This window comes from Neltuma alba, unplaced genomic scaffold (assembly GCF_004799145.2).
Source record: "Neltuma alba isolate B1F8T4 unplaced genomic scaffold, ASM479914v2 tig00011927_pilon, whole genome shotgun sequence".
In the NCBI taxonomy this organism is placed as follows: domain Eukaryota; kingdom Viridiplantae; phylum Streptophyta; class Magnoliopsida; order Fabales; family Fabaceae; genus Neltuma; species Neltuma alba.
Window position 1 is genome coordinate 748,077 of NW_021636517.1, and position 21,205 is coordinate 769,281.

The following is a 21,205-nucleotide window of genomic DNA, read 5'->3' on the forward strand; positions in this document are numbered from 1 at the left end:
AAAATATTTAACCTTCAATGATCTTTAGGTCCTTGATTGCCATTTTTTACGTCCAATCATCAAAAGTTGACTTTTTTTAAATAGTTATTTTTGTAAAAGTTAATTGAAGATTTAATTTGGCCCTAAACATGAAACATTAATTTACTTTGTCTCTAATATTTAACTTTTTTTTTTTATTAAGTATCCCTACAGTGATTGTGCATGTTAAAAAGTTACGATTAAGAGATAATGCAAATATGCATATTAATAAGGACATTTTAGGAATCATAATATCTATTTATTATAAATAACTAACTTAATTAATTTTTTTATATTTATAAATTAGTTATATAGCTCTTGTATTAAGGACCGGATGTAGTATTATCATGTTTAAATACATGGGAATCATAGATTATCCTTTATATAACATGTGACCGATTTTAATCAACAAGTGCCCGTTTAAGGTAAAAATATAATGCGAGACAATTCACATCTATAAATTTATATATTATTAATCCTTTTAAGAGAAAAACTTTCAATAAGAAAATATTATCAATTTACAAATCTTAAGATTTCTATACTCAATTATATTTATTTTGTACATGTTGAAAACAACAATCATATCAGGCCAAAAAATAACAATCACATGTTTAAAAAAAAAAAAAAGGAATGCATTGCCCCGTTGGTTCAAGGTCCTCCCATTATACTCTCCTAAATATAATTAAAAAAAAATATAGACATGTGAAGTGGAAAAAGAAACTTCAATTTCAATTAAAGAAGAGAGTATAAAGCAATCGAACTGCCATTGATTAAAAAAAATAATTTTTAATTGGTGGATAATGTTTCTAATAGTTATAGTAAATTAGTAAGTCGATAGGTTATAACTGATAAGAAAATGTGAAAAATGAGGAATATCAAAATAAATACCCAGACACGTGGGACACGTTTCCGACCACACATAATTTACCTAACCAGGGGCCCTCATATGTACGGCATATCCTTATGTTTTTTAATTATTAATTTATTGCATCAATTTAATCCTTTGATGTCCATTTTATTTATTGATTCAATCTTCCATATTACTAGTTCCACTTCTTAATATAAGAGCAAATTTAATTTTTAATCTGATCCTAAATATAAGACTCATGATCTAATTTTTCTCTCATATTCATCCTTTTTTTTATAACCGTTGTAGTAATTGTACATGTTAAAAATTCTATTAAATGATAGTTCTAACTAATACACATAATTTATAATGATATTTTAAAAAATACAACACCTATTTATTACAAATAATTAACTTAATAAACTTTCTCAGTTTACTCAAATTACCAAGGTTACCATAATGATGTGCATGAAACGCACATGCAACTCGTCCAAACCATTTAATAGTTTAACTATATTAGAAATTTATTGCAATATTCATTTCTAAAATCAATAAATTTACTAATAAATACTCCCCTATCTTATATATAAGCTTCACTTTTAGAAAATAGTCTGGTCCAAAATATAAGCTTTATTTTTGAGTTTATCTGAGCAATTGTTACCTTTTTTTTTCTTATTTTGTTCTTAATTGACTATATTTAATATTTCATCTCTCTCATTATTTTTACTCCATATATTTTTTTATTATTATTTTTCATTTATTGCCTCTCTCATTTACTCTATTAATAAAAAAGGGTAAGTTTTAAAAAAAATACATTTCTAACATAATTATTATTTTAAACTAATTTTAAATACTAATTTGTTAAATGTGATTTGGTTATTTAAAGCTTATAGATAAGACATTAAAAGAAAACTCATTTATGTGTCGCCAACGGGGGTGTAACTACTAAAAATTTTCATAAAAATTTTCATAAGAAGTGAATATGAAGTTCCAATGTGCAAAAAATGACAAAATAACAACAAGAATTATTCTACTCACTTATTATTGAGATTTCTTGTTGATTATATTCTTTTCTCAAGATCTAGTAAAAATTTTCTCATAAAAGCATGACATGTATTGGTTTTTGCCAAATTTTTTTAACATGTTGAAGATGATTCTACTATGTAAGAATTGAGATGGGGATGGAGGGCTATCAGGCTTGGATGCATTATTCTTGCAAAAGAATTGATTCATCTACTTGCAATTTCAAACAAGTTGTCTTACTTTACGAGGAGGTTTCTTTATTTTGTTTTTAATTTAGTAATTTATTTAATTTAAAAAGAATCTCATAAAAAGAAGTTTGAAATTACAAAATCTCAAATAAAATTTTTTTATAAAAATATATTATAATTTACATGTCTAGTATTATCAAAATATATTAAAATATTGTTACTAAATCTGACTTGAGATTTAGTAATTTTAAATTTTTTTTGTAATATTCTCCCTTTATTTTATTTATTTTATTTTATGGTGTATGAGGGTATCGATGAATTTTTGTGTATTGTATTTGAAATGTCAAAATGAATGAGCTGGCAACAGTACGGAATGTGTAGATTGAGAAGGACCTCCCTCTAGGCTTTTTTTGGGGCCTGAACGTCTCTTCAGCTGGCAACTTACAATAACATCGCATTTGTGTCTCTTTCTATCTTTTCAGTTTTTGTTTGCCGTTTGAAATTTTGCAAACTGAGAAAAGCCGCAGGCTCCACCTTTTCTCAAATTTTTCATAATCCACTTTAAAAAGTGTTTAGTCATATAATCCGGAAAAATTAAGTCATATAATCTCTTCTAGCTTGATCTTCACTGTACTATCTAATAAATTTAATTTAGAATCAGATATTTCAAAATCTAAAAGTAGAAATTTCTTATATCAAAATTTAAAAAAATTATTTCAAAATCACTTTAAATCTCTAATAACTTATATATAGAGAGAAAAAAATTAAAATAATCACATAGTTGGGTCTGGGAGACATAATTTATAGTTTATATCATAACACTTAAGCCTTTCATTAAAAAAAAAAGTGTAAAATTAGTCTCGAGTCTAAAATAACTTAAAAATACTGAGTTATCAACAAAAAAAAAAAACAAGAACTCTCTTTTATAGTGAAGCCAGAAGCCATAATTTATAGTTTATATTGTAACACTTAAGTTTTCAGCTAAAAGAACACTAAGATTAGTTTCGGGCTCAAAATAACTTAATTATTTTTAAAAAAATAAAAGCAGACCAGAATAGTGAAGTACTTCCTGTAATGCTCAAAATGATTATTGAACAACTCGAACTATCTCAATCAAACTAGGATGTTTGAATAAGATCAAAACTATGGTTTCAGAAATGTTTTTACGGTATATAAAATAAATATATGGATAAGTTTATCTCGATTTACGAAAAAATACTTTTGAAAAGTGTTTATTGAATTACCCAAAACTAAAACATTTTTTTTGAAATAAAATTGGATGAGTCATGATATTGTACTTATAAATAATGTATCTTGCTCTATGTTGGTGTAAGAGCACTCTATAGCAAAAGAAACATATGAAAAGCGCATTAAATTCCTTAACACTCGCAGGATGGGAAGTCAAGTAACAGTCTTGGTATAAAATAATTGTCACCTTAGCTTTCCAAGATACAGCACAATAATTTTTTTTAAAACAATTTTATTATTCAATATTTTATTAGTAGAATGATGATTTGGCGTGTTACGTATGCTTCTTTCTTTATTATTCTCTTCCAATTATACCAATGGTTTGTTTCTTTTCAAATGTAGTCCAAAGTTGACTAGTAGAGATTCATCGTTTTCAAATGAATTTCAATTTCACCCAAATTCAAATTAACCCAAGATAGTAAATATTAAATTATTCTTTCTAATATATTAAATGATTCTTACTCAAAAATATCACCATCTTTTCATTAAAATAATTAATTCCAAGAGTTGAGTCATCAGAATCCAGAAAAATTGAGAACTCTTCTAATTAAGAAAACGAACAAACAATATTTATCATTACCAGAAAAACTGAAGAATTGCACCAAACCAGTTTTGTTTGTTATTTTTAGGCTAAATTTTAAAGATAGATAATTAATTCATAAACATTAAAAAAATTAATTAATTTAATTATTTGTAAGGAAAATTTTGAGTAGATTTTTCTAAAAAATTTTAATTAATCATTTGTATTAAAATTACTCATTTGATGAAAAACCATGTAAATTTCTGGCTAAAAAAAACCACGTAAATATGTGTGATCAATAAAAAAAAAGTTTTGAATATATATTTGAGGGTAAAGCGGAGTGGAATGAGGCCTCTACTCACATTATTTTTAGATTAGAGGGAGTAATAATTATTTATTTTTATTTCATATATTAAACGAACTATGTTGTGTAAATTTAAATTCTTCTTAAATCACGAGGTAAAAATGATAATTGAGACAGAAACATTTGTTTTAATTCATTTATTAAATGACCCTAGAACTAGAAGGATATACTTCATGAAAAATCATGATTGTGGAAACTTTTTTAATATCTGGAAAACTATTTGCCAACTTTTTAAATAAGATCAAAGTACCGTTGCAGAAACTTCCTAAATTTAATTCAATAAGACTTGTAAATTCATCATCAAATTGGGTACCGAAGGAAAGTAATGATAATAAATTATATTTAAATTTAAAGAATAAAAATATTAATTAAGAGCACAATAATCAACTCCCAGAGCATCCAATAAATTAAGAAGTTTTCATTTTTCAATTTATTCCATCCATCCATGATTAATTTATATTAAGTGTCAGTTAAATAAAGAATTAAGAGAAACACATTGAAACGTTACTCCTCACCATTGATTTCTAATTGTTACAGTGTGACTCTCAATATCATTTTCTTAGAAAAAGACAGGTTTTGAAAGAGAGAAAAAAAGCATTTATTATTTACCTTTAATTAATTCAACAAATTTAAATGATCGCAATGAAGAAAATAAAATTTAGATCACACTGTGCTCGTAAAAAAAAAAAAAAGATCATTTCCCACTTTGTGGTGGCCAAGGAAAATCTACAACCACACTGCCTTTTCTATCCCATTTAATTCATGCTATAATTAAAATTTCAAATATGTCAGTCACTATTACAAGCAAACAAGTTCTCAGCTGCCATTTTTTCTCTATGTTTTAATAAATGTTACTGTAAATAAAAAGTTTGAACAATTTCAACCATCTCATTTTTCTTCAAAATTACGTGTTAAGAACCAACCACAATTCGGTGGCATATTGCTTGCTTGGTAGATATTACTATTAGTGGCTTTTACAAAATAGAAATTTGGATTGGAAAACTAATAAACTTCCATAGAAGGTTTATCCCCTATTTGTGAATATGTACATCTTTTGATTAAGTACATCCATCGGGAATAAATGGCTTTACTTACTTAAAAAAATTAATTGCGTAATAAAATAAAATATGTAACTTTTAAATATTTTATTAAATATGCACTTAATATGTATGGATGAAATTGGCTTCATTTTTTTTTAATTTTTTACTCTATACATGTCTGTTTCAAAAAAAAAATTTATGTTTTGGACCAAATGAAAATCATTTTGTTGTTGTACGATGAAATATAAATTAACTTGATTCAAAGCTCAGATTAGCTTGATTGCATATGTGTTATCACACCAAGATTAAAATCATAATCTCATACTGCAAAACTGACTTTTATTCCAATTACATTTTGCAAATTGAAATTAGAGTAAAAACTAATTAACATAATATCATTTATGTTTGAATACGTTTATGTGAATAAAGACTCAATTTAAGAAGCAAAATTTTATTTGGATGATATAATCAAATATGAAAAATTATCAAAAAGCTGCTAATTGATATGGTAAGCTGTCTCATCCTCGTAAGGAGGAGAATGCAGGTTCGAATATTGGGAAATGTATTTGTTAAGAAGGTTTTAACCTTAATACTCTTGGCCCAATAAAAATTAATTTCAAGTCTAAAGTGATTTGATGATACTTTGAGTTATATAAAATATATATAATTGATATCCTTTCTATTTTGCATAAGATAATTTGTCGTCTACATGTATAAAATACTCACATGTAGTTAACCAATTTTTATGCTATAGGGCTGCTAAAAGCTAGGGGTAAACATAGATTGGATCTGGCTAGTAGTTCATGTTCCCATCTCCTAATATACTTTTCCGATCATTAATATAAAACCTATTTAATTAATTTAATTAGATTAAGAAAGTGAGGTAACTTAGTTAATTATAAGAAATATAAAAAATATGACATATTTTTCTCAAAACATCATAATCATTTTTCTTAATATCTTTCCTCTTTCTTCTACTTGATTATAGTTGAGAGAGTATCCATAAGGCTAATTTAAAAAAAAATTGATAAATGTGAGAAATAGATCTCATATTTATGACCAAAATCAACTCAACAATTATGTCCTATATTAAGGATCGGAGGAGTATTTAACAAGGCTTAATATTGTTTTTAACACCTAAAATTTGGGTCCATTTTAGTTTTGATCCTTTAAATTTCAAACATGTGATTTTAGTTCATAAAATGTAATCTGTCTCAAAGCATTAATTTCTAAACATGCAACAGTGTCAAGAGATGTTGAAGTGTCATGAATGACATTAAAAGTAGTGGTGATATGAACTCATCAAATAACATCTAATTGTATATTGTATGGATGAAAAAAGGATTAAGATATAATTTTGACTCTGATATTATTTTTCATATATAATTTTGCCCTTAATCTTCAGTGGTGCAATTTTGCCCCTAATCTTATTTTTAGGATAATTTTGCCCCCAAGGTCAAAATTGCATCCAAAAAAGGATTTAGAGTAAAAAATGAACCATTAAGAAGATCAAAAGCAAAATTACACCTGAAAAATAAGATTAGGATTAAAATTACATCTTAACCCTTAAAAAAAAACAGGTCGTCAAAATGCAACATAGATAACAATTATATAGATGGGTTGAGTTCTTAAAATACAGTATAGCAAGCAGCTCCTACAAACAAACAACGAGGAAGAAAAACCAAAGTGATAAAAAACCGCATTTTGAAAATCTGTTCTTTTTTTCTCCTTCCGTTATTCACATAAAATCTAACTAGGTGCTATTTGTTGAGTTCAAATCACCATCCTAACACTGTTCATCATACTTTAGCATATTCAAACATCATTATACCTCTAGAAACTAACGTTTAAAATGGATTAAATTTTAAGGACTAAAATCATGAGCTTAAAATTGAGGACCAAAACTAAAATAGACTCAAATTTCAAGACAAAAAAAAATTATATTAACCCATTAAACAATGTAATATTATAATTATACTAGAGGATATTATATTTATAACTAATGGTAGTATGTAGGAATCTAAATTTTTAAAAACTAACAGGAATATTTTAGTTAATAATAAGTTATCTCAATCACAGCAGCACTTGTCACATTTAGAATTTAGATGAATTGTCATTTTTAAGCTTAACGTGCATATGTGTATATGTGGGTGTGTGTTTTAATGGTATAAAATAAAAAATCAGAAAATTTTAATAAAAATATTAATTTTTCAACTGAAAGGTTTCAGCTCTCCATTTTGCTCAGGGGCATTAAGTCACCCAAGTAATCAAAATAAATAATTAAATATGCAGTCATGTGTGTCACATTTACGTTCGCGTTCGTCAAAGGTTTGCCGACCCATTAATTTTATATTAGCATCTATACGTCGCCTCGTCGCCCAACCAACCGGGGGCATTCCGACCTCATATGCTTCCTCTTTTTTTTTTTTTTTCATTCTTAATTTATTTCTTATATCGTTTTAATCATTTATTTCTCATTTTATTTATATTTTTAATTTAGTACTATACTTTTTTTTATTAAATCTTTTAAATTTTCTTTGTTTGTTCAATTAGCCTTATATTTTTACTCTGTTGTTGCTATTAGTCTTGGGAAAGCTATCAAATTAAAAATTAAGTGTAGATACATGCTAAATCATTTTCCCTTATTTTTAAATTAAATCTTTCATATATCATAAAAAAATTATAATAGTAAACCAAATAAAAAAATATTATAATAATGTGTACCGTATAACCTGCTATGTGAGCATATGACATACATGCAACTTAGGAAAACCACGTGTCGATTTAAGATAATTATGGTTCAAGAATTTATTTATTTTACATTATTAAAAAAAATCTAGTTGTTAAAGGATCAAAGTGTCCAATTGGGGCTAATCCAACGTTCAATTGTTCCGATCACGTCAGTATTTTGAAATAAATTTTATTTATGAACACAAATAATAATTATTTCCATTTAAAAGGATTCCAAAGAAAATTAATATTGTGATAAAAAAATTATTTTTATTTCCATTGAATAATAGTTACAAATTAGATGTTATAACCTTAGAGATATAAAACCAAACTAAACCACAGGCTGCCTTGTTCAATCCAGGATCTCCTCTATATCAGCTCTCGAGTTAATTACTAATCCATCCTGTCTGATCCATGCATACTTCTAGTGTTCGATATGTTATTTGTTAATATTTTAGAAATAAAACAAAAATAAACTTAGAAGTTAAAATGCCTAACTGAATAGGTTTTTATTATAAGTTTCAAATAATCTAAAGTTAAAATTAGTTAAAAATAATAAATAGGTCAAAAATATACTTTTATTTTCAAATATATCCTGATAATAAATAAGAAAAAAATATAAAAAATACGTGAAAAAATGTGATAAGAGAAATTATGATAAAAAAGAGAGAATAAATAATTAAAGATAAAATATGAAAAGTACATTAAATATTAAGACAAATACTAAATTAAAACCTATAAAATAAACTATATATCAACAAAAATTTGTAGCTTATAAGTATAAGCAAAAGAAAGTATTACCTCCGATCTTTAATATAAGACTTTGTTTGACTTTTATTTTGATATTAAATATAAGACTTCAATCCATTTTGTCTCTTATATTTATATATATTTTTTCCAAGGTAATCCTTCTAACAATAATAGTTCTAGCCAATACATTTGATTAGTAAGAATATTTTAAGAAAAACAACACCTATTTATTATAAATAACTAGCTTAACTTTTTTTTAATCTCTCAAATTAATTAACTAATCTTATAATTATAATTAGGTTAGAGTACTTAGAAAAGAGTCCTCTTGCATGATAGGTCAAAAACCAGGCAAGGCGCAGAACCGACTGCCATAATGGAGCAAGTTCGATCGCACGCCCCTGGTTCAATCTCACACACGCAACATGACCCAATTGCGCCGGCCTCAGAAATCAGAAGCCACAATCTTCCATAATCCTCTCTCTTTACTTCTATATATATTAGGATATTATAATGGGCTTCGTTGCTTCACCTTAACCACAAGAGGGAAGAGACCCCCGTTCTCTAAACCCTGATAACCACTTGCAAGCAGTGTCAGAGAAGAGGCTGCCTTTATTGTGCAGAGAGAAACAGAGATTCCCAGAAAAATTTTTGAGGGATAAACGTTATCCCCAATCGCTCCATTGAATTCCAGTTACTTTTATTTGCTGTATTTTGTGTGCTAGATATTTCGTTTCCCATCGCTTTTTCCATTTGTTTACTGTCGCTTTCTCTTTTTCATTTTCTTCCTCTCGTGACATCCATTCTTTTCCTCCTACCTATCTTCTTCTCCTCCCTAGAGTCCAGGAACCCAACCTCCTGGTCCACCAAGCTTCATCTGGGTCTCCCATGGCAGGTTGGGTTCTATCAGAATGCGGCTTAAAGCCTCTTCCTCTAAAATGTCCTAGACCCAGAATCGGAACTTCTCCGTACAATCCTCCATCGAGGTTTCGAATTCTTAACGCAAACCAATCCAAGGGTAAAATAGATCTGAAGTTTTCTCCTTCCGGTTTTCCTGGCCCGAGAAGTTGGGAGCCGAGGGTAAGCGCTTCTATAAGTGTTCTCCCTGTGGAAGAAGAAGAGGAAGAAGTGATAGTCACTGAGGTTAATGAGTTCGATCCCGGTGCTCCACCACCTTTCAAGTTATCTGATATCAGAGAAGCCATTCCAAAGCATTGCTGGGTGAAGAATCCATGGAGGTCAATGAGCTATGTCGTGAGGGACGTTGTTGTCGTTTTTGGATTGGCGGCGGCGGCTGCTTATTTGAACAACTGGATCGTTTGGCCTTTGTATTGGGCTGCTCAGGGAACTATGTTCTGGGCTCTGTTTGTTCTTGGCCATGATTGGTAACAGTCTTGTGCTTTTTCTATCATTCATCTGTTCATTCTGACCTCATTTAGATTCTGAAATTGATTGATGGTTGATCAATTATGTCATTACTGTTCTTATTCGCTTGGATGTTTTAGTGGTCATGGAAGCTTTTCAAATAATCATAAGCTGAACAGTGTGGTTGGGCATCTTTTGCATTCTTCCATTCTAGTGCCTTATCACGGATGGTATGCTCTTGAAGGAACAGCCTTTAATGTCGTCTTTTTTACATATTACCTTCTGACTTTGGAACTGATATTCTGCTGATAATATATACACAGGAGAATCAGTCACAGGACTCATCATCAAAACCATGGCCATGTAGAAAATGATGAATCTTGGCACCCGGTGAGCCAATAATTCTTCTTCTAGTTCTCATTTGGACTTGTTATCATTAGTTACAGTATCTAATCTAAAGCTCAAATGTCAATTTTGCAGTTGCCTGAGAAGATTTACAGTAACTTGGACTTTATCACTCGGATCTTGAGATTTACAGCGCCATTTCCAATGCTTGCATACCCTTTCTACCTTGTGAGTTTCTCTGCCTGAAAGCTTTTGGTTCTGGTTTGTCCCTTTGACGTGCAGTCTTGAAGCAACTTTTTCGTAAAGAAGAATGAAATTGGAACTCTTGCTGCCATTATATCTAGAGTACCAAACGAATTGACCTGGGTTTTCATCTTTGAATTCAGTGGAGTAGGAGTCCTGGGAAGAGTGGTTCTCACTTTCACCCAAACAGCGACTTGTTCGTCCCAAGTGAAAGAAAAGATGTCATTACTTCAACAGCTTGTTGGACAGCAATGGCTGCTTTGCTAGTATCATTGGGCTTTGTGATGGGTCCAATTCAATTGCTTAAGCTTTATGGCATTCCATATTGGGTAATTCATTTCTATCCCTTCATTGCTAACCATGAATCATTTTTCCTTTATGGCCTTCTTCTATCTATCTTCTTGAGTATGAACAATGTCCTGATTTGATTATGCTTGGATTTTGAAGATCTTTGTCATGTGGTTGGATTTTGTAACTTACTTGCATCACCATGGCCATGAAGACAAATTACCCTGGTATCGAGGAAAGGTACCAAACATAAACTTTTCTATCCCTTTTCTCTCTTCTTCCTGGTTTTGTCATTTTTCTGGGAAAATGCTGTTCTATTTGTTCTCTCCATCTTATTTAGTTCAGCCAAAAGGAAGTTCTTTACAATTTTTGATTTGTTAAAACAGGAATGGAGTTACATGAGAGGGGGACTCACAACACTGGACCGTGACTATGGATGGATTAACAACATCCACCATGACATTGGAACTCATGTCATTCATCATCTCTTTCCTCAAATCCCTCATTATCACTTAATTGAAGCAGTGAGTACCAACCCCTCTTCACATGAACTTGTGTTTGCTCTAGTGTTCCATAGTCATGAACTCATCAAGTTGTAAAAGTATATTCACTTGGTCACAATTTTTTTTTTTTTAACTTGTAGACTGAGGCAGCGAAGCCTGTGCTTGGAAAATACTACAGAGAGCCAAAGAAATCAAGTCCTTTACCGTTCCACCTTTTAGGAGAGTTGATAAGGAGTTTGAAGAAGGACCATTATGTTAGTGACCATGGGGATGTGGTGTATTACCAGACAGATCCTAAACTCAGTGGCTCTTCTTCTAAATCAAATTAAAACCACAAAAGACCTATCTGATTGATTCAACAGAGGCCATACATCTTTCTGTCATGAGTTTAACTCTGAGGATTGTTTTGGGCTGTGCTTGAGCCTGTGCTCTCATGGAGTTTCTGCAGAACCTGTTTTGGAGTTCAGAGTGAGTTTCTCATTAGGTGGCTCACCATTTTGATTGTAAATGCTGATATTGAAGAAAGTGAACTCTTTTAGAAAGTGCAAGAGTTCATACATTGATTATTTACCCAAAAATAATATGGTGTAATTTATCAAATTTCTTGCATGAAATTGTCAATATTCTTTCAGATGGGACTAAATTAAATGGTCATTTCCCCACTGGTCAATTTAATTATATATATATGTATATATTTTGTTTTCTCACAGTGGATCTTAATTTCTGCAGTATATCCCCGGATGGTTGTGTAAAATTTGGCATGAGTTGATAACATTATCTTTGGCGCAGCATTTTTTTTTCTAAAATAGATTAGATAATCTCGTTATTTTATTTTAGCAGACGGGGGAATAAAATCTTCATTAAATTAATTAATGCACTTTTTCAAACTTCAGTAGCACAATTGAAGAATAAAATCTTGATCTAATTAAAATGATGGTATTCAGATTGACTTACGTGTAGATTATATTTTTAACTGAGCACTTAGGGAAACAATCCGTATCAACATATTCCCTAACATGGGATTTGAAATGACCTTCAAATAATTTTTTTTCAAAATCATTATATTTCTGGCCAATCATCATCGTAATCCGCCGGTGGCCCGCAAACACAGAGGGATAGTGCAAAACATTTTATTGTGAGGAATTGATGTGACCTTATTAGGTGGGTAACTTTCATTGGTACGTGACCTGATATTGATATTTGAGATTATTTAGATTTCCCGCCTTTTTGGCTGGGCCCCGCTTTGGGAAAATTTGCCATCAAATTCTTGGATTATCTTCAATTACTCAATATGATTCGTGTAATAATTCATTTTCCACGTTTCTATGTCCATGAAAATCATGCAGTCACCTCCACCTCTGTGTCCAGAGATAGATAGTGATGAAGGGATTTAATTGTAATTTTGTGCTTTGAATAATACTCTTTCCGTTCCTTATTATAAGAGACAAATAACTAAATTACATTGATAAAAAAAACAGTTAAAATTAGTTGAGGACAATTAATGTGTAAAAAGTATAATGTTTTTTTCCAACAATATCCCCATTAATAAGGAGAGAGAGTATGAGAGAGAACAATTAAATTATTGAAAGAAAAAGAAGTGAGAGGGAGAGAGAGTATGAGTTAGAGACAAAATAAATAGAGATAAAATAAGAAATCAATACAAAAAAACAGAAACAACTTTTAAGTGTCTCTTATATATGGGAACATACCATAAGCATCAAATGTCTCTTATAATAAGAAACGACGGGAGTAATATCCAGATTTTCTTAAAAAAAAAAAAATCATGAAGCGTGTCAATTTTTTCCAAAACGGAAAGGGGCCTTCTTGGGCAGGTCTCATCTCCCATGCCTAAGGTAAACGATATAATTTTTTAATACAACCTCAAAAAATATTTTTTAAAAAAAAAAACTCTCAGTATGCTTTCTACCAAGTATGGTTTTATTTTCATTGTTGTATTACCCTGTGCTCTTACGGAAATATGTTGTATTCTAATATATTTTTTTTGTAATAAAATACTTTTCCGGTCCTAAATATAATATCTATTTTATAATTTTATAAAATAAATGTTATATTTATGATCAAATTGAATAACTATTAAAGACAAATCTTCAAACAAATTTAACAACCAGTGCTTCCAACAATTTCAATGCATGTGAACAGGCATAAGCGGCGTGTAAAATGTATATCCAGTCCAAAATATAGGGTAAAATTTATTAATTTATCTTTATTATATATTTATTGAGATATAAAGTTGTCAAATTTAACAAATTATTCTATCTCATCCTTAATATAAAAATTATTTAATTAATTTGTATAAATTGGAAAAAAAAACTAAATGAATTATTTAATTCTAAACATCACATGATCTTTTTAAATTATTTTATAACTTAGATAAATTAATTTAGAAAAAAATAATAAATTAAGACTTTATACTAGAGTCAAGGCTAGTCTATTTATGATGAAGACGTGAACAAATCAAGTGGGTGTCCTTGGGGTGGAGGGAGGCTAGTGGCCAAATAGCAATGTGCAGCGTTGAAAGAGAAGGCATGCGCGTGACCCATGTGGTTGTAAGTGTGAATAGTGTCGGGACACAATTGTACTTTTCCAACTTGAATCCACAGCCACAATCCACAAAAAGTTGTACAAGCCCAAACTAGGTTTGGTGTTTCCGCTTTTAAGCCACTCATTTCACGCCACGTCATCCTCTCTTTATCCTTGGGGGGGGGGGGGAACAAAACTAGGCTTGAGACTTGAGGGGAAGGGAAAATTATTAGCCACACTGTAAATTTTGATAATTTAAGTTTGTCTGTATTTTAGTTTTGATCTTTTTTTTAAATTATAAGTTTTGGTCCATTAATTTTTTTTAGTTTAAAATATTAGTCTCTGTAATCCAATAAAAAGTTGAAATATTTTGCCCATTAAAAAACCGAAACTCATGATTTGAAATTAGATGGGACTAATACCAAAATAAGGACAATTTGAGAAGAAGAAAAAATTATTAGCGACGCACATTGGATTAATACAAATTTTAATCATTTAAATTTGCTTTTATTTTTATTTTGATTCTTTATGTTTGTCCCCATTTTAATATTAGTCCCTTAAGTTTCAAACCATATATTTTGGTTCTCTGAGTTTCCTTTTATCTTGAAAGACCAAAACTAATAATTTGAAATTTGAAGGGTTAAAACCAAAATAAAAGAAAATTTAAAAGACTAAAGATTATATTAACCTATACACATTAAATAAATTTGGGTATCATGTAAGAAATTGCTTTACATTTAATAATTTTTTGTTTTGTCAACAAATTGGCCCACTATCAGCATATTTGGATGAGGTCCTAAGTTTATGCCAGTTGTCAATATAAATGTATAGATTGTATAAATAAAAAATAAACAAATTTTTTTTTTGTTTCCTTCAATCACAATTTGCAAAATAGGTAATTATAGTTATCAATTTCAACTTTCTTTACCGCCCTTGAATATGGAACAAATTTTGGCATTGGGCCTCATTGGACCTTATCCAAAAATTTTCCCTGCTAGTTGCGACACATTTTGGGCCTATCCTAGCCCAACGGACCCTACCTGCTACCACTACCTTCAAGGAACTCAAGTTGACCAAGTTTCTTGATCCAAGCAGAATATTTTCACTTTGGGCCCACTTAAAACTTATCTGTTCCGTTTTAGTCCCTGATTTTCCGGCTTTGAAGTTTAGAGGGTGTTTAGATGACATGAGAAGTGTTTCTAAAAAGTACTTTTTTACAAATCGAGATAAACTCTTCTATATATTTACTTTGTATACCGTAAAATTACTTCTGAAATCATGATTTGGTTTTCAGCTAAACACTCTCTTAAACACTTAACAGGACTTCAGTTCCTGCTAGCTCTCATGGAGCTTTACACTTTTTCGCACTGCATAATCATCTCAACCCAAGTTTTTGGAGAATCCATTTCTCTCAGCACTCCTTCAAGAAATGGAATTACTCCTCTGGTCCTTATTATAAGACCCTATTTGACTTTTTATTTGGTCCTAATTATAAGACCCCAATCCATTTTGTCTCTTATATTTATGCATTTTTTTCCAAGATAATCTTTCTAATAATGATAGTTTTAGCCAATATACTTAATTAGCAAGGATATTTTAGGAATGACAACACTTATTTATTATAAATAACCAACTTAACTTACTTCCTTAATCTCCTCAAATAAGTCAATTGGGTCTTATAATTAGGACCGGAGGAGTATATGCCTTGGCAAAGTCAACTTTCAAAACCTGCCCAACTCTCTGATCAAATCCGCTCTGATTCGGACCAGTATAACAATCCATAAAAACTTGAATACGATTACAACGCATCTTGGAAATGATTTTGTAGCTCACATGACATAAACTAATTGGCCGGAAGTCCATGAAAGATTGAGCACCTGGACATTTTGGAATCAGTATAATGGCATATTCATTTAGTTATTCCTTCACCAAGAAACCATTCTGTTGAAAATGAATCACCATATTACACACTTCGTTTTGAACCAGCTCCCAAGTATCCTGAGAAGACATCGAAAACCTATCTGAAGAAAGTTGGAATTAGTAGTTCCTTTTTAGTACTATCTCCTGTTCTTAATATAAGACTTTTTTTTTTTGTAAATATAAGACTCTAATCCACTTTGTCTCTCATATTTATTTATTTTTAAGATAGTCCTTCCAATAATAGTAGTTTTAGCTAATCAACTTAATTAGTAAGGATATTTTAAGAAAAATAACCTATTATTATAAATAACTAACTTAGTTTATTTAGGTTCAGATGTAGTAAATCTTTAGCCTTAGAGAAATTTTGCGGATATTACGCCATGTGGGTTCGAAAATGTGGTTGGAGATTAAAATGGTTGAAGCTGGTGACACAAGCATCGAAAGCCTTCAGAAGTGATAACTGCTGGATCAAGCAATCAGCCCAAGACAAGACTTGATCTGGACAAATATTAGTTTCAACTCTAATACCCTATTATGAATTTTATGGTCTTTTTTTTTTTTTTGTCATGACTCAGGCACTCATCAGTCATCAATCATCATACGCTCTATAAAGGATATAAACCCTAACCCCATAACTCCGCGCTCAATAAGACCTTAAGGTTATGTTTGGTAAGAAACATTGAAAATTAGGACTAGGGATTGAGATTCAGATTGAAAAAATCTATTAAAAAAGTATTTAGCATAAAAAATTACTTGTTATATGGGATTAGCCAAATCCATGTATGTGGGATTAGGAAATACCATTGAGGGAAGTGATATTCCCCAATCCCACCTTAATAGGTTTGGCTAATCTCACATAATAACTAATTACTCATGCTAAATATTATTTTAATGATTTTTTTCAATTGCAATCCCAATCCCTATTCTTTATTTTCAATACTTCCTACTAAACGGGACCTAAACGATATGCTTAGTGCCTGTTTGGATTCACTTAAATTGAGTTTAAAGTCAGCTTAAATTTTAAAATAAGCTGGGTTGCAATGTGGACCTGTTTGGATTCACTTTTTTCCAATTGAGCTTATGTGCCAAAAGCCTGATTCTACGCCCAATTGTCATAAGCTAGAGGAAGGAGCTTATGCTTAACCCAGAAGAGCTTGTGGCGGAAAAAAAAAAAAGAGAGATGGTCTGTTATCTTGTCAGAGTTATTCTGCTTCCATTATTCTCTCACTCCTTTCATTATTCTCTTATTGTTCACTCTCTTTTTTTCGACCAGAGCTCATTAAACCCATGACCCGTCTCTGCCGTTGGACTAGCTCTGTCGCCTCCTTGCCAGAAGCTCCGTCACGTCTGCCTTGCGAGCTTAAGAGCAAACTCCTCTTCACGATTCAGGGCGTCGATCATGGTTTGGGGGTCGATTGTATTTTTTTCTCCCAGTTCCGTGATGAAGTTTTTTGACCAGCAGTTCAATGATGAAGTTAAACTGTTAAAAGTCAAGATCTTTTAGAAAAGTTTTTCTCCATATTATGCGATGAATTTTTGTTTGGGGAGAAAATCAATAAAACACATGTTGTCATGTAAGTCACTCAGATGCCACATGGATGATTTTTTGTCAAAAGCCTGCCTAGTCAACAAAATACAATAATTTTTTTATAATTTCTCTAATATTTGAAAATTTAATTTACTCATTCAAATTCATTTTTTCATATTAAATTAATTTAAATTTATTGTATTATATAAACTTATTTTTTTATTATGTTCCAGTTTATATTTACAAATTTTTTTATGATTTCTCTAAAGTTTTAAAATTTAATTCATTCATTAAATTTGACTTCTTCATATTAAATTATTTTAATTTCATTGTATTATGTGAAATCATTTTTTTAATCATGTTTCATTATTTACTAAAACTCATATTTATTTTGGTCATTTTACAACCAAACCTACTTTTACTCAACCATAATCCAAACAATCTTTTACCAATCTCACTTTTGCAAACTAACTTTTCTGAACTCTAATCCAAACACAATTCAGTTTATCCAATTTAACTTTTACCAACTTCACTTTCCCATAAGCTACTTTTTCAATAAGCTACTTTTCCAATCGTTCATCCAAACGGACCCTTAATGTCACAGGGATCATGACTTTTGGGTTTTAATTATCCCTTATATTAGTAAGAAAAGTTAATCTGTTTAATATTATTCTTCATATTAATAGTAAAATTAGGTTTAGCAGACACTAAAGTAGGTTTTCAAATTTATGTCTGTAGATAGACAAAAAATGCCAGCACGATGAAGTCTACGTCTACGAAAAACATATTTAATTCACATATACGGAACAAATTAACTTAATTATTTATAAAAAAAAATATGTGCTGAATGCTTCTATTTCAAATTATTGAAATTAGAAACTTTTTCGTGTAGAATTAAATATACATATTTGTGAGTAATTCGTAAGGATAGTTTGAAGAAAAATAATAAATATTTGGCCTTTGGTCATAAATATAAACTTTAGTTTACAATACAATTTACATTATGAACTTGATTTTGTATTTAGAACAAGTGGTATGAATATTGTTGTCAAACTCACGAGTTAACTCTCCAAATTTAACATTTTTATGTTTTTAAGTTGTTCAAACATGTTAACTCATTATTAAACTCATGCTAGTTGTAAACTCAATTGAACTTATGAGTTCACTTATTGAGTTTATGTTTTCTTCTTATCACATCGTATCAACTCGTCCTTAAATTCAATTAAATTTTTAATTTAATTATGTTTAATGTCTTTATATATAAATTTCATAAAAATTTATTTATTGAATATGATAAATTAAAATATTGATAGATTTAATTTCAATTATTTACATTTAAAAATATATTTAAATAAAATTATTTTTATTTTATATTTAATTATTTAATTATATATTTTTAATATTAATTTATTAATAGAAGTAATATCATTCGAATTCATTTTCCCTTCCAGTTTGCTTTAATTAATGTGACAACTTTGGGTTTAGGTATGAGTGTCTAAGCAGGTTAGAAGGAAGACCTAGCGTACCTAAATTTGATCCCTACTGCCTATAATGGCTGACCGCATGTTCACAAATCACATTCTCCCTTCCTCTCCCTTTGTTTATTTACTCACACCCCACACGCGCACTTTTTATAAAATATAAATAAATGAATTTAACCTGAACAATTTACATCTAGATTCCGGTCAAAAAAAAAAAAAAGAACAATTTACATCTAGATATAATATACACATAATAGTGAAATTATCATTATTTTTTGGCCAAAGACAAGTGAAATTATTTGAAACATTGCGTAAATGTATGGTTGTATAAATCTAATATTTACTTTGTAATTTCTATTTATACAGTACTTTTTTCCTTTTGCCAACGATATAGAGCAGTATCATTTACATGCAGCAGAAACTAAATTTTTTCCGGTGCTATAATCAAAAAGTAAATTATTTCTAATTAAGTTTACTTTATGCATAAATTTGGAATTTTTTGTTTAAAATTCGATTGAAGAAAATGGAGGAGAGGAGAGGGAAGCAAAGTTTTAATAATTTTCGGTTTTAAAAAAAATTAAAGAAGTAGAATAAAAGTTTTTAATTAATTTTTCTTACTCTTTTATCTTACATCTTTTTTTATTAAAATTTTATAACCCCACTTTGTGAATTTTTTAAATCAAACTTATTAAAAAATTTTATCTCCTTTTTTCCCTATAATTTTGTTGCACCAATCACAAGGTAAGAGATAAAAAATCATGTCACTTGGGTACAATTAAAAAAAAAAAGCACAGGGACTTGGGTTCATTTCAATTGTGCCGGTGCGAATTAAAAAGGAGAGCATTGAAAGGAGGAGAGGGCAAAATAGGAAGGGGAATGGGCCAAAATGCAAAAAAGTCAAGAAAGTCGGTAGAAGTGAGAGGACTCTCATGGGGACACAGTAGTCAATTTAATATTGAAAGCTAAAGTCAGCAACTTCGGCCTCCCTCTGCCCCAAAATCGCAAGACGTGGGTTCACACCCGCCCTCTTCCTCTGACTTTCGCTCCGTACCCTCACTTGCTCTTTTTTTTAGGAGATGTTTGGATAGAAACCAAATTATAGTTTCAGAAATATTTTTACGGGTTACGAAGTAAATATATGGAAGAGTTTGATTTGTTTTGTAAAAAAATGCTTCTAAAACTATAGTTTGAAGGTTGTCAAACACTCCTTTAATGGCTAATTCCACGTTAGGATTTTCATTATCAATATTTGTTATATATAAGAAAAATGTGATTATTCCTCGTCAAAACTCTGCCATCCGTATTTAACACTACTACGCTTTCAAAACTTCAACTCGAGACCTATATTAAGAGATACAACCCCTTATCAGTTAAACTAAGCGTTCGGTAGTTTTAAAATATTCCTTTAATTATATGCATAAAAAATTACTCTTTTTATGTGAAAAAAAATTTAACATGTGTAATAAATAAAAAAATTTAAAAATTAAAAAAAAACAAATTAAAATCTTATATTTAAAATAAAATAAACTTTCTCGCAAGTGCTATTGTAATTTGGTGCAATTAGTATGGTGATTAGTGTAAATTAGGAGTAGCCAGATTGGATGTTGAAAAGTAGGAGAACCGACCAAAGGAGTCAGAGGGAAGCGTACTGTGATTGAGCAAAAGATTCAAGAAATCCGTACACTCTGTGCTGTGCTGGCCAATTCCAATTCCTCATGTTCATGGTGTGAACCCAACAACCATCATCCTGTTCCCACCTTTGTTTTTTCATTTTCTTTTTTCAAAGTATTTAATAAAAATTAAACCATAATTTTAAAAATAATTTTATGATATAGGAAGTAAACATGTGAGAAGAATGTTGTATAGACTTATATAAAAACACTTTTAAAAAGTACTTTCTGGGCTTACCAAACATCCCTCAATCTCTTTTGTTTATTACCTCACCATATTTTTGCTCATGAAAACAATAATATGCTTTATTCTTGTTTTATACTCTTCGGGTTCTTAATATAAGATCTATTTAAATAATTTGATTAGATTAAGAAAGTTAGATAAATTAGTTAATTATAAGAAATATGGTATGTTTTTTCTAAAACACTATAATCATCTTTCTTAATATCTTTTCTCCATCTTTTATTTGATTGTAATTGATGAAGTATTTATATAAGTAATTTAGGAAAAATTAATAAATATAAAAAATAGGCCTTATATTTGGGATCAAAATTAACTCAATAATTAAGTCATATATTGAGGATCGGAATAATAT

The 21,205-nt window shown here is 29.7% G+C and overlaps 1 protein-coding gene across 1 annotated transcript; it reads left to right on the forward strand.

Annotated features, from left to right (window-relative positions):
* Window positions 1-9,255: 9,255 nt before the first annotated feature.
* LOC114719633 (omega-3 fatty acid desaturase, chloroplastic) lies at window positions 9,256-12,139 on the forward strand. The gene is made up of 8 exons (XM_028905143.1): window positions 9,256-10,110; window positions 10,231-10,320; window positions 10,414-10,480; window positions 10,571-10,663; window positions 10,822-11,007; window positions 11,126-11,206; window positions 11,353-11,490; window positions 11,610-12,139. The coding sequence occupies exons 1-8, from the start codon at window positions 9,614-9,616 to the stop codon at window positions 11,796-11,798; spliced, it is 1,341 nt and encodes a 446-aa protein (XP_028760976.1). The 5' UTR covers window positions 9,256-9,613; the 3' UTR covers window positions 11,799-12,139.
* The last annotated feature ends 9,066 nt before the right edge of the window (window positions 12,140-21,205 follow it).

What these genes read in the sequence shown, in the direction of transcription:
- LOC114719633 (XM_028905143.1), top strand. Translation starts at nt 9,614, where the DNA reads ATGGCAGGTTGGGTTCTATCAGAATGCGGCTTAAAGCCTCTTCCTCTA. An exon ending in TTGCATACCCTTTCTACCTT is followed by an intron (nt 10,664 to 10,821) that starts GTGAGTTTCTCT and finishes CTTTGAATTCAG; the next exon opens with TGGAGTAGGAGTCCTGGGAA. An exon ending in TACCCTGGTATCGAGGAAAG is followed by an intron (nt 11,207 to 11,352) that starts GTACCAAACATA and finishes TTGTTAAAACAG; the next exon opens with GAATGGAGTTACATGAGAGG.